This window comes from Beta vulgaris, chromosome 8, assembly GCF_026745355.1.
Source record: "Beta vulgaris subsp. vulgaris cultivar EL10 chromosome 8, EL10.2, whole genome shotgun sequence".
Lineage (NCBI taxonomy): Eukaryota > Viridiplantae > Streptophyta > Magnoliopsida > Caryophyllales > Amaranthaceae > Beta > Beta vulgaris.
In genome coordinates, this window is record NC_079209.1 from 6,532,612 (window position 1) to 6,545,265 (window position 12,654).

Consider the following 12,654-nt stretch of genomic DNA (forward strand, 5'->3'; position numbering starts at 1 on the left):
AAAGAAAATGGATCCATGTGGGAGGAGAGAGATAGAGAGAGTTTATTGCCCAAAAAAGAAGTGTAGCAAGTAATGTGAAACTTCCCATAATGGAAAGTGTAGCGAGTAAAAAGAAACGGAGGAAGTATTAAAGTTACAAAAATGGCTCATACATATGGAATATCGAATCTACAACCTTAGAAATAGATGAAAGAGATTTACCCGTCACTTCATTACAATTTCACTACTCTCTCTTCTCCAAAACAAAGATGACATCATTAGTTTTCAAGGCAAACATATGTTTAACTTACACTAATTCAAATGCCTTATATGATTAAAATAACTTATTCCTTTTTTCTTTTTTTAAACATCTTTCTGCATCAAATTGAAACCACATATAAATTGATAACAACTATTATCCAACTTACTAAATACGCTACATCCAATATACCAAAACATCATCTAAATCACTCACTAGTCACTACCTTATATATCAAACAATTTTTCCACTTAACAAAGTCTATGTCAAACACACCCTCAAGACTACCATTTTTTGCCTTAATAAAGAAGACTTATTTTTAGCAAACGCGGAGATGACAAAAGCAAACAAAGCAAAGATAAGAGTGTAATTTCAATTTTGTTTGGTTTATTCATAAAAAAACAACCACCACTCCACCAGTGACAGAATATAAGGGGTAATCTGTAAATATAATGAACTATAATGGTATTATGTTACCCAAACTTTGTGTCAAAGAAATGATGATTATAAAAGTCGTCAGTTGAATCAAGTTATCAACTTCCAAAATTTTACTACTTCAATTTGCTCTCTTCCTATATTATTTTTTCTACCTTTCAGCTGCATTTTCTCAAGATACTTTATCACCTGGATTTTTAAGACCAATCTTTTTTCATTTCAACTACAAAAAAGGTATGTTTTTGTGTTAACCCACATCCTCAAATCTCTCTTTTTCCTTCAATTTTGAGTTTTAAAGATCATTGAATATTTGTTATGTGATTTATATGACTTTATCATAGCAATTTCTGTTGAAAATTTCAGTCTTTTTTATGTGGTTGATGAATTATAATTATGTCTTGGTTGTTATTCTTTGAATTTATGTCTTGGTTGTTGAACTTTGGTTGCTTAAAGTTTGAAACTTTGTTGTACTTTAGATGCCTTTTCTTTAATGGGGATTTTGATTTTGATTTGTTATGGTGTTATATGTTTTTTCTGAATTCAAAATGCCCAGAAAATGAATTGGGTTTTTATTGAAAAGATAGATTAGTAGTAGTTGATTTAGTAAGGTAAAAAGAAAATTGTGTTGAAATGGGTGTTTTAGGTTTAATAGTTCATCAAATGATTTGATAATGAACCTGTTTGTTCAGAAATTAGAATCATATTGATTATTTTTTTAAGGTATCCTATGATATAAAGAATCTAAAGATATAAAGATATAAAGATTGATTATTGATGGTTGATGCATGAACTTGGATGATTTTTGGAGGTTGGGTTAATTATATACTGCATTTATCTTACTGCTAGGGTATATCTTTTGTGGTTTAAAGTGTCTTTTAACCTCAACTTATGCCTTTACACGGCTTCATTAGATGGATTTGTGGACATTGGCAAAAGTTTTACGCGGATATGTTTACTTTTTTGTTTTTCCTAATAGTAGTAATTAAGGTGTAGTTTACCTTGTGATATCATTATATTTTAGAAATGGGTGTAGTTCTAGAAAGCAAAAGCTGTTCAAGATTAAGGATAAAGTGGAGGTGGTCTTGTGTGATGTGATCTAATTCTTCATAAGCGCGAATTTCGGCTGAGAAAAGAGAAATGCTAGGTTCAGGAACAAAGCCCTCTAATAGGACTTTGAGCAAACTACCCAATGTGTCCCCTTAATTTTCACACTCCACTTTCCCCCTAAGTTCCCAAAAACTCCCTGATTTGAACTCGGAAAAGCTCGATTCTGGTGTTCACAAGAAAATTGATTTTTTTTGTATGGATGGATTAAACTTTAAAGAGCTGAGTCCAGTGAAATGGGAAAAAGTCTTTCATATGGCTGTCATGTTTTTGGATCATGGATCAGAACAGTATAGTTATACTTAATAGTAGTTTATGGAACTATGAACTTATGATCTTTGTTACAGAAAAGGTTAGGTCATGAATCTGTTGCAGAGTTTCTATAGTATTAATTAATTACCCTTCCTTTTCGGTTTTGGATATTCTGTTTTATGAGCTCCGATTCATGATTTTCCTTGTTTTAGGCGTTTTATCCGGCAATTACATCAAGAGATGCATCTGCTTTCTATCAAGTCAATGCTTCTAATACAACTATGTAGTCTTTGATGTTTGTGTCTGTTTTCAGTTACATTATCAACTAATCTGATAGTGTTGATTGGAAGTTTCTATCTTGATGCTTTTTTATGAGCTTAGCTAATAGCTAGTTAGCTACTACCTGAATGATGTGATGTTTGAGATTTGGTCGTGTCTTATGTTAATATTGCTTGATGTTTCAGCATCAATATGATGAGATCCTATTCTAAGCAAAGTATTCATGTTCATGTTGCACTGAGTAATGTTATTTCTAGATCTTATCACACGAGAGAACCGAAAATAGTCTGAATTAGAGTCACACCAGGTGTGTTACATGCATAAGATGTCCTGGTCTTTAATAACAATGAAAATCTACAAACCTTCTCGATTTCCATACTTCAATAAATTCAATTCAAGTTGGGACTAAGACTTTTCATATCTTAAGCTACTTCGTAAAGTTTAGCTTCCTGTCCAGATTTGTGATGATAATGAAAAACAGAAGAAGTATATAAAAATCTTTTAAGATTCTTTTGTGCATTGGTTTTTTCATATAACTGCTTAACTGATAGATCTATTGCTGTGAAGGTATTATCTTTGTTTCTCAATGTGAACCATATCTGTGGACATGAACATGAAAGTTCTGATTCCACAACCTCTGTTTAGTTTATTGTGCTTTTTTTATAACCATTTGGGATGGCTCTTCAAGGTTCCAGTGTCTCTAAATTCAATTACTGCCTCATTAAACTTCTATTTAAGTCTTCTCATATCAACTTTGCCCACTTAAATGCTCAAGATTTGTGTTAAGGTTTATATTATAATTGCATGATGTGGCACTTGGAGAGTTAATTGGGATTATTCTCTAAATTGAATGTTCTGACTGGTTACTTTCAATCTCTGCTTCAGGCAACTACTTGGCTACTGCTTACTTATAAGCAACAGAAAAAGCTGTATTAGTCTTTCTCCTCCTATATCTGCTTCTGCAAAGTGTGTGAGTGGTACTACCATATGCAAACATCTCAGCTTAATTGCACTACTAGTGGTGTACACGGGTTCTACAACCAGCATGCCCCTGAAATGACACCTTATTGCTCATCCCATTACCAAGCCTTGAACAAGAACATGTACCCTGATAATACTACAAAGGGAAACCAGATCATTTCTTTCCAAACATTCGATGAAGGGTTTGTCACATTGGACTCTTCTCCAAATATTGGCCTTTATACCAACTATGATTCACCCTCTGGGGTCAGCACGTCATCCAACAGAAGCCAGGTTTCTCCGCAATGTTCTCAGTCATACATTTCAGACCCTCAGCAGTCTTCTGATAACACTTATGGTTCCCCGACCAGTGGCTCTTCTGTAGTAGACGACAATACTGAACTTAGAAACCGACTCAGATATCTCGAGCGCTCTCTTATGGGGCCTGATTTACCACACGGGTCTGATGGACACTATTGCTCTTTGAGCCATCGAGGTAATGTTTGCATCTCGTCATCACATTCAAACCAACTGATGGAGATGCTCCCTAAAATGGAACTCAAACAGGTGCTGTATTTATGTGCACAAGCTGTGTCAGAGAACGACCTATCAACATCTGAAACACTGATGGATGCTTTAGGGAATCTGGTCTCAGTATGTGGGACCCCAATCCAACGGTTGGCCGCATATATGCTTGAAGGACTGAGAGCAAGGCTAGAATCCTCAGGCTACACTATCTACAGGAAGCTAAGGTGTGAGCAACCAACAAGCTCTGAGCTTCTCTCGTACATGCACGTTTTGTACCAGTTTTGCCCTTATTTCAAATTTGCGTACATGTCCTCAAATCTTGTCATCCAAGAAGCAGTGGGGAATGAGGGGAGCATTCACATCATAGATTTCCAAATTGGGATGGGAACACAATGGATCTCATTAATTCAATCTCTTGCTAATCGGCCCTGTGGTCCCCCACTTGTTCGTATCACCGGAGTTGATGACTCCCAGTCAGCTTATGCTCGAGGAGCAGGGCTTGAAGTTGTAGGATTGAGACTATCAAAGCTGGCTGAATCATGTGGTGTACCCTTTGAATTCCATGCTGCAGCCATGTCAGGTTGCCAAGTTAAAAGGGAGAATCTAAAGGTTCAGTCTGGAGAATTTTTGGCTGTGAATTTCCCCTACATGTTACACCACATGCCAGATGAGAGTGTGAGCACAGAAAACCATAGAGACCGGCTGTTAAGGCTAGTTAAGAGTTTGTCACCTCGAGTAGTCACTGTAACTGAGCAAGAGTCCTATACAAACACGTCTCCATTCTTACAACGTTTTGCTGAGACTTTGGATTACTACACCGCGATGTTTGAGTCAGTTGATGTGGCTCTCCCTCGGGATGACAAAAAGAGGATAAATGCAGAGATGCATTGTCTTGCACGTGATATTGTTAATATGGTAGCCTGTGAAGATGCTGAAAGGGTGGAAAGACACGAGCCGTTTGGTAAATGGAGGGCGAGGTTTAGCATGGCTGGTTTTACTCAATTGCCCTTGAGTTACTCAGTGAATGAGTCAATCAGGGGTTTGATGAAGGAGTTCCATGAGAATTTTAGGGTGGAAGAGTGGCAGGGAGCACTTTTTCTGGGTTGGAAGAACCGCATTTTGTCATCCTCCTCCGTGTGGAGGTAGTAATTCTAAGTCGTCGATCACTGATCAAACTAATTAAATGGCTCGGAGTCTTTGTAAAGTTCTCGCTCGCCTCTCCTCTCCTCTCCTTGACCAGTTCAAATTTTGCTTCCTTTATAGCGGGAATTGGGATAGGGGAGCTCTGCTGCCTATTAGTCAGTTTCTCAGTAGGGTAACAACAGTTCACACAACTTTGGTTTTGTTTGTGCAACACCAATATCATCTGCTTTACTAAATATGTTAGAAACACAACTGAGTTGGGATTGGTCGTTGGGGCCATAGTTTCATCTGTATTCATAGTTGAATTGTAGTTTAAAGAAATGCTACTGATATACTAGTAATTGTAAAATGTGTGGCTATTATGAATTTCTGGGTATCTTTGGTTGTACCTTGTATTTTCAGCTGAATATTTGTGGCAGCCAACAACAAAACAAGCTATTATAATTTATTGGTACTATATGTTGATGTATTTTCCAGACTAAAAATTCTATCTAAGCTTAGGAATATATCTTGAAATTGTTCTTTCTTCACTTTTATAAATTTTTTTAATAAATATGTAAATGTATAGCCGGGTGCGTTTGGGGAAGAGTTTGTAGCTCAGTGGAGTTCCATCCTGAATTTCAGGGTTTTGTCCAGTTCGAATCTTGTTGGGGAATTTTTCTTATAGTAGCAATGTGCCTTAGCCCCGTTGTTTTCTGAGCTGTAAGCTTTATATCTAGTCTTTAAACTGATATGTCTTACAGGTTAGTACGGATTAGGTTAGTAGGGATTGTCCTTTGATTATCTTTCCTAATAAAAACATATAGCTGCGTGCGTCCCTGCTGGTTGCTGATTTGTGCATGACATGTTCTGATGTGCTACTGCTGGGTGCTGATGTATTGCATGACATGTTCTGGTGTTTGATGTATGCATCACATACCTTAGTCTGTGGTAGCTCACACTCGGCACATGTCTTCCACATGCTAGCCCCGCGGATGCATATTGTATACTGTATAGTGCCAATAACTTATAAGGAAAAATTTGTGTTTATATATGAGAGATTTCATTACCATAATAATGAATAGGGATGTTCCTTTCATATGATTTAATGATTATGTTTAGTTTGCCCGTATTTTTTTTCTTTGAAATGTCCTTTATTAGTTTACTCCTTTCTTTTGTTTCTATTTTTAGGATAGGATCACTAACTTTTCATCACATATACATTCAACTTTAATATAAAATAATAGTTTCTTTTTGTTTTTTATGACCCACAATATTATTTCTCCTAAAACTATGTGCAAAAGAAAGGGGTAAACTAATAAAGACCTGATGGATTATTATATAGGCCTAAACAGGCCCCAAAATAAACTAATTGGCTCGCGAGACGGTCGGTCTAATGGGGAGGATGTAGGGGTAAAGAGACCTTCTATGTTAAAGTGCTCGTAGTGGATATTGAACCTCCTATGTTCAAGTTCCTGAAGCTAGCGTGAAGAAAACAAGGTTGTCGATGGCCTAGTCGAACAAGTGATTTAGAGTTGAATGTAATGAGGCACTTAAGCCTTCCCCCCCTAGTTTTCGTAATAAATGGACAGTTTCGGATTGTAATAGGGTACTAAAGAAAAAATTTCATTTATCAATATAATAATTTATATAATAACACTAAATACAACTTAGCCTAGTAGTTAGAACTTTAGTATATATGTACTTGAGGTTTTGGGATCAAACCTTATACTATGCAATTTCTTAATTTTTTTATTGTACATGGATTAATGAACTAAAATTCCCTAGGGAAAGCGCCATGTGACACATTTTCTTATTTTCGCACGCCTTTTAATATATTTTTATAGATTTAAATCCTAACTTGAACACTTAATTTCAACCAAAAAGAAAGAAAAACCTTATGGCTAGAGTGCGCTAATTTGTTCAACAGGACAAGCTTATGGCATGTTCTCTTCGGCATAAAACAGTTGAACTGAACTGAATTGAACTTATTGGAGCTGAACTGAATTGAACTTATTGGAGCTGAACTGAACTGAACTAAACTGAATTGAATTGAATTGAATTGAATTGAATTAAATTGAATTAAATTGAATTAAATTAAATGTAATAAATATATAAATAATATTTTAAACAATAATAATATGAATATTAAATAATAATTATAATGATAAGTAATAATAATAATAGTATTTTGGATATTTTTAAATGATAGTTATAAATAAATAATATTAATAATCATAAATTAATAATAATAATTAATGATAATAATGATAATTAATAATAATTATTTTATATTATTTGTATTAATATATTAATACTTGATGATGATATATAATAACAATAATATCTAAGAAGTAAATTAATACTACTATTTTAATAATTAGATTTAATAATGTAAAAATATTTAGTAATAAAAATAATGATTGGGTTGGACAATTACATCATAAACCGTCTTGACGCGATTTGATTGGTTTATGGGCTAAAAAAAATGGGTTTATTTGTGCTTTGACCTAAACCATGCGCCTCCTAATAATAATAGTAATGATAATGAGTAAAGCTATAATAAACATAATAATATATAGAAACAACAACAACAACAATAATAATAATAATAATAATACTTAATAGTAATGATATATATTTAAATAATAATAATAATAATGATAATAATGATAATGATAATAATAATAATAATAATAATAATAATAATAATAATAATAATAATAATAATAATAATAATAATAATAATAATAATAATAATAATAATAATAATAGTACTCCCTCCGTTTCCTAAAGATCTTGCCTCTTTCCGTTTAAGGGTGTTTCCAAAAGATCTTCCCTCTTTTGCTTTATTCCTTATTTGGCAAAACAAATTTCCCTATTTACCCTCTCACGTCACTATCATATGGTCCACCATTACATTATTAATTCAATTTTACTCCCTTTCTCTCTTCTACTTTAACCCCTTTTTATTTGTTTATTTATCTTAACCTCTTTCTCTCTCCTACTTTACTCACACCATGCCCCACACAACTTGATTTTCCTTGGTATCTGTAGGAACAGTAAGTGAGAAGATCTTTAGGAAACGGAGGGAGTAATTAGTCAAATAAATTACACCAACATAATAATAATATTTAACAAAATGGTTATAAAAGAATGGAGTTGAACTGAACTGAACTGATTGGAGCTGAACTGAACTGAACTGAACTGAAAATAAGCTGGGGAGAACAGGCCCTTAGTGTGGTACTAGATTATAAATGTTGTTCGCTAGGTCTGTGATATTAATCTAAAATATACTTCATTCGATTTTTATTAGTTTAATTATTTTTTGAGCCATATTTGCCGAGATATTGATTTGAATTTTAATATCTTTAGTTATTGATAATCAAAATTATAAAAAGTTAATATTTGGATAATAGACGAATCTAACAAGATATCACTAGATTATATTTTTCCTTAAGTACAAGAGACACTCAAGGACTCAAGGTCATGTATGTGAATAGTGTCAAAAGCAAAAATAGGTAAACTAATAAAAACGAAATGGAGTACATAAGAGGCCTTTTCAAGAGCATTCAAAGCGCCACGTTAGATGGTCATGTCACTATATTTATTTGATATTATAATTTTAGAATAATAGAAATGCATAGTTAGACATTTGAAAAGATAGAATTTGGTTTCCAATAAATTACAAGAAATTATTATAACCATACCTTCAATTATACAATTTAGAAAATAATTAATGATGTCTATACAATTGAATCTGGTTCGAAATGTGCTTTAGAATGAGACTCGTATTTATGTTATGGTCACATAGAATTGATCAAAATCGTATATTTCTTTGGCTGGTAGTTGGTAATGCGACCCATAAAAAAATTTATCATTAATCTTTTTCAATCAAAAAAATGTAAGATCTCTTTCAATCAAAAAATCATACTCTCTAATCTCTACCAACTTGTCAAGTGCAAGCTAACTATGTAGCCCTTTAGATAATTATATATTAATTATCATACATTGTGCTAGAATTTTTTTAAATTAATTTATAATCACATATATGATCATTCGTCAATTTACTAATTTCTTACGTGATGATAACAAAATCAAAATTTATAAAACTTATGGTATTTGTTCGGGCCCATTTCCTGGAATGGCCCATCTATGGCGAAGTTACTAAAATACCCCTACTTCTAGGGAACATAATCCTCCACCAGCTGGAGCTGACTAAAATGCCCTCTGGAGCTGACTAAAATGCCCTCATTTACTAGACATCTCATCCTCTATAAATAGGGGTTGTCTCATCAGACAAAAGGTATTCAATTCTCACCTAAAAAACCAGAGCATCTCTCTCAACATTTACTCACTTTCTCTCTCTAACTCAATCTCAACTGACTTGAGCGTTGGAGGGGCTTTCCTGGGAACATCCCCGGGCCAGTTTTTCATTGTATTTTGCAGGATTATCGGAGACCTCCTCCTCGGCTCTTCAGGCCTTCTCGGGATTTCAAGACTGTCAACACTACACTTACTTTTGACAGTTCTAGGCAGAAACAGTATTAATCTTGAATTAAAATCTAAATTTCAATGTTAGATGTTAAATATTTTTGCTAATTATAATCTCTTAAAGTATTTATTGACACTTACATAAGCAAAAATATTTAACAAATATTCATAGGCTCAAAGTCAGTAACAACTATTTGTGCATTGATAGATTTAGTGTTTTGTTTATTTGTGCTATGTTTATATGGATTATGATTTATGGACCACAAATTTGTCTTGTAAGAGACCATCTACTTTTAAATTAAAATTAGGCAATGTAAGCCTTATATTAAAAAGAGAATTAGCCTAATAGTGACGGGGTTAATTTCTTTCGATGACTAGTTTAATCTATTTAGTGACTAAATCTACTTTTATATTAAAATTAGACCGTCTCTTTTAATAATTTTTGATGGACCACCGACAACATGGTATATAATCAACAGAGATCAATATCATGGTTGCTAAACGCAGCCTCGCTTTACTAACGCAGCTTTAAAAAAACCCCAAAAAACCCTTATTATCATATTCTTTCTAAAAACCCCCTTTCTCTCTCTAAAAATATTCTCTCCTCCTCTCTAACTGTTACATATAAAAAACTTCATCAAAGATCTACAAATTTTAATTTGATATTCAATGGACCATAATTTTGACCCAATCGAATTTCAATCGGATGTAAGTTGTGAATTTTTTTTCGCAGATTCAAGTTGTAAATTTTTTTTTCGTAACGAAACAGATGATTCCGTTTCGTGTAGATTACACGAAACAATTGATTCTGTTTCGTGTGGACTACACGAAACAGATGATTCTGTTTCGTGCAATCTGCACGAAACAATTGGATCCGTTTCGTGCACCTTGCACGAAATACCAGTATTCCCTTCGAAATTCTGAAAGAAAGTTGGACGAAATTCAAAAAACTTATTCGCTTGATGTTGAACCCGAAATGTGTATAAGATCTAGTAATTTATCAATTTTTCAACATTTTGAAAAAGATTGAAGAGCTTGGAAACGAATTTGGGGTATAATGGTGGACGAATTTGTGAAATTTCGTGAACCAGAAATCTTCGAAGAGGAATAGGGTGATGAGAGAGGAGAGGAAGAGGGAGAAATGAGTTGTGAGTGAATAAGGGTAATTTTGGAATTTAGATGGGTTGTACATGTTAAATGAAAGTTGCATTTAGCAAACCCCATTAATATTTGGCGTCTAGGTGTTATGTTATGGGCCTTGTGGTTATGCGGGAGTTAAATCATAATTGTGTGTAACACGAGATATCAAATGATGCCATTGTGGGCTTTTTTTTTTCTTTTTAACCAATGGGAACAATTCTATCTCCTACAAGAATCTCACATCAAAACACCTAATAATATTTGGTTATTTTGTCCACACTTTGCAATCACACGTGAAAACACAAAGAGCTCATGTCTTTATTACTCAAAGTACTTTCGTATATTTTTTCAATTTGTGAACTCACGAACTTTTGTATCATTATTGCTCAATGACAAAAACAAGCAAAAATTTTGGAAAGATGCGAACCATATATTTGTCTGAAAGCGTGTATTAATCTTTAGTTTTGGTAACTTTGTGGGTTTTCTATTACTTCTCCGAGTCTGATGATATTTTTCATCGAACAACTTCCCTAAGATTCTAAGATACGTTGAGATGACTTAAGAATATATAGGACCCTCTATATTTCCTCAAAAGAGGTTTTGATAAATCAATTTCAACACTAAGTCTCGTGAATTGACCTATTTCAGCATAAGTAGTAGATTTATTCACTCTTATCACCTTTCCAATCTTTGAACCAATTTTTTTTAGAAATTCTTTGTCAAAGTATGCAACAGAAAGATTTGGAATCCTTACCCAAGCCATTAGCACATTGATAGATGCCTCCTCTGGGATGAAATTAGGTGTCCATTTTCGAATTATGAGATATGCGTCATCTATCAACCATGACCCTTGAGTGAGCACATGATGATAATCATCAACATTGTTGAATCTTGCTATGAAGTATTTACTGATAGAGTATAAATCTATTCCTGGGGCCTCAATAATTAACTTAAGCTTTTGGTTGAGTTGGTCATTTGACATGGTATCAAGAGTCAGCGTGACAAAAAGGTCACGGGTTTGAATCTCCTCCATTACCCCTCCTTTTTCAGTGGAATTTGTGTGAGGGAGCGTGATAGAGTATAAATCTATTCCTGGGGCCTCAACCATCAGCTTAAGCTTTTGGTTGAGTTGGTTCTTTGACATTTACACCCAATATCAGTGAGCGCAAGTTCTCCTTTCAATTGCCACTTTTTTTTTAACCTCTTCATAAGTCCCAGCCTAGACGTCCATAAAACATACGGATAATCAAGGTGTTTTTCCAAGGTCTTATAATGGCTTTCTTCTCCTCTTTGGTGTGAAGGATTATAGGACAACATTCTGAGTCTACTATAATTGTCATTTAATATTTTGTGTAGAAAAAACTAAAAAAATCTAATCAACCATTCATGACTAATAGGTCATGGCCCATATACCCATGAGTGAGAGCAAATCCAATAATCCACTAATATAAGTTAGGGTCCAATAAATTTGGATTGGGTCTAAATGAGGACCCACTTCCATGCATAGGTATAAACTCATAATTTTTGGTGTATAACGTCATCTAATCAAAACAGTCTCCCAGTGTAACAGCGCTCAGACAAAAAAAAAAAAACAATCGATCCATTTTCTATTACATCAATCACCTTTCTTCATCAATCATCCTTAAACAAAACAGATACTCATCCAATCAATAAATTCGTACGAAACACGAATTCCAAGGCAAGTCCTATGATTTCCCATAAATCTGGGTGTCTTTTATATTTTGTATTTCACACATGTAAGAAATTTACGTACATTAATATTTGTGATTATAAATCTGCAATGATGCTATGTATTATCATTTTCTATTGATTTCATGTCTTATTAATCAAGAGTTGGTTTACACTCTTCACTAATTATATTATTATTGGGGTCTTATAAATCAATTTTGTCTAGGTTCTTGTGCAAAGCTATGGTTTAGTAATTTCTATGGCTAGATTTTTTGGATGATTATTGGTTCTTCATGGGTAATGGTGTAATATATACCGATATACTTAAATGATTATTGGGTAATTACGTTCCCTTTATGCTAGTTTTTTTTATGTGTCATCTTATTAGGCGTGTTTTAATATGTATTTTTAAA

General features: G+C 33.6%; 1 protein-coding gene across 1 annotated transcript; it reads left to right on the forward strand.

The window, feature by feature from the left end:
• The first annotated feature begins 748 nt into the window (after window positions 1–748).
• On the forward strand, window positions 749–5,408 carry LOC104900825 (scarecrow-like protein 21). The gene is made up of 2 exons (XM_010688351.4): window positions 749–907; window positions 3,194–5,408. The coding sequence occupies exon 2, from the start codon at window positions 3,296–3,298 to the stop codon at window positions 4,940–4,942; it is 1,647 nt and encodes a 548-aa protein (XP_010686653.1). The 5' UTR covers window positions 749–907; window positions 3,194–3,295; the 3' UTR covers window positions 4,943–5,408.
• Window positions 5,409–12,654: the final 7,246 nt, after the last annotated feature.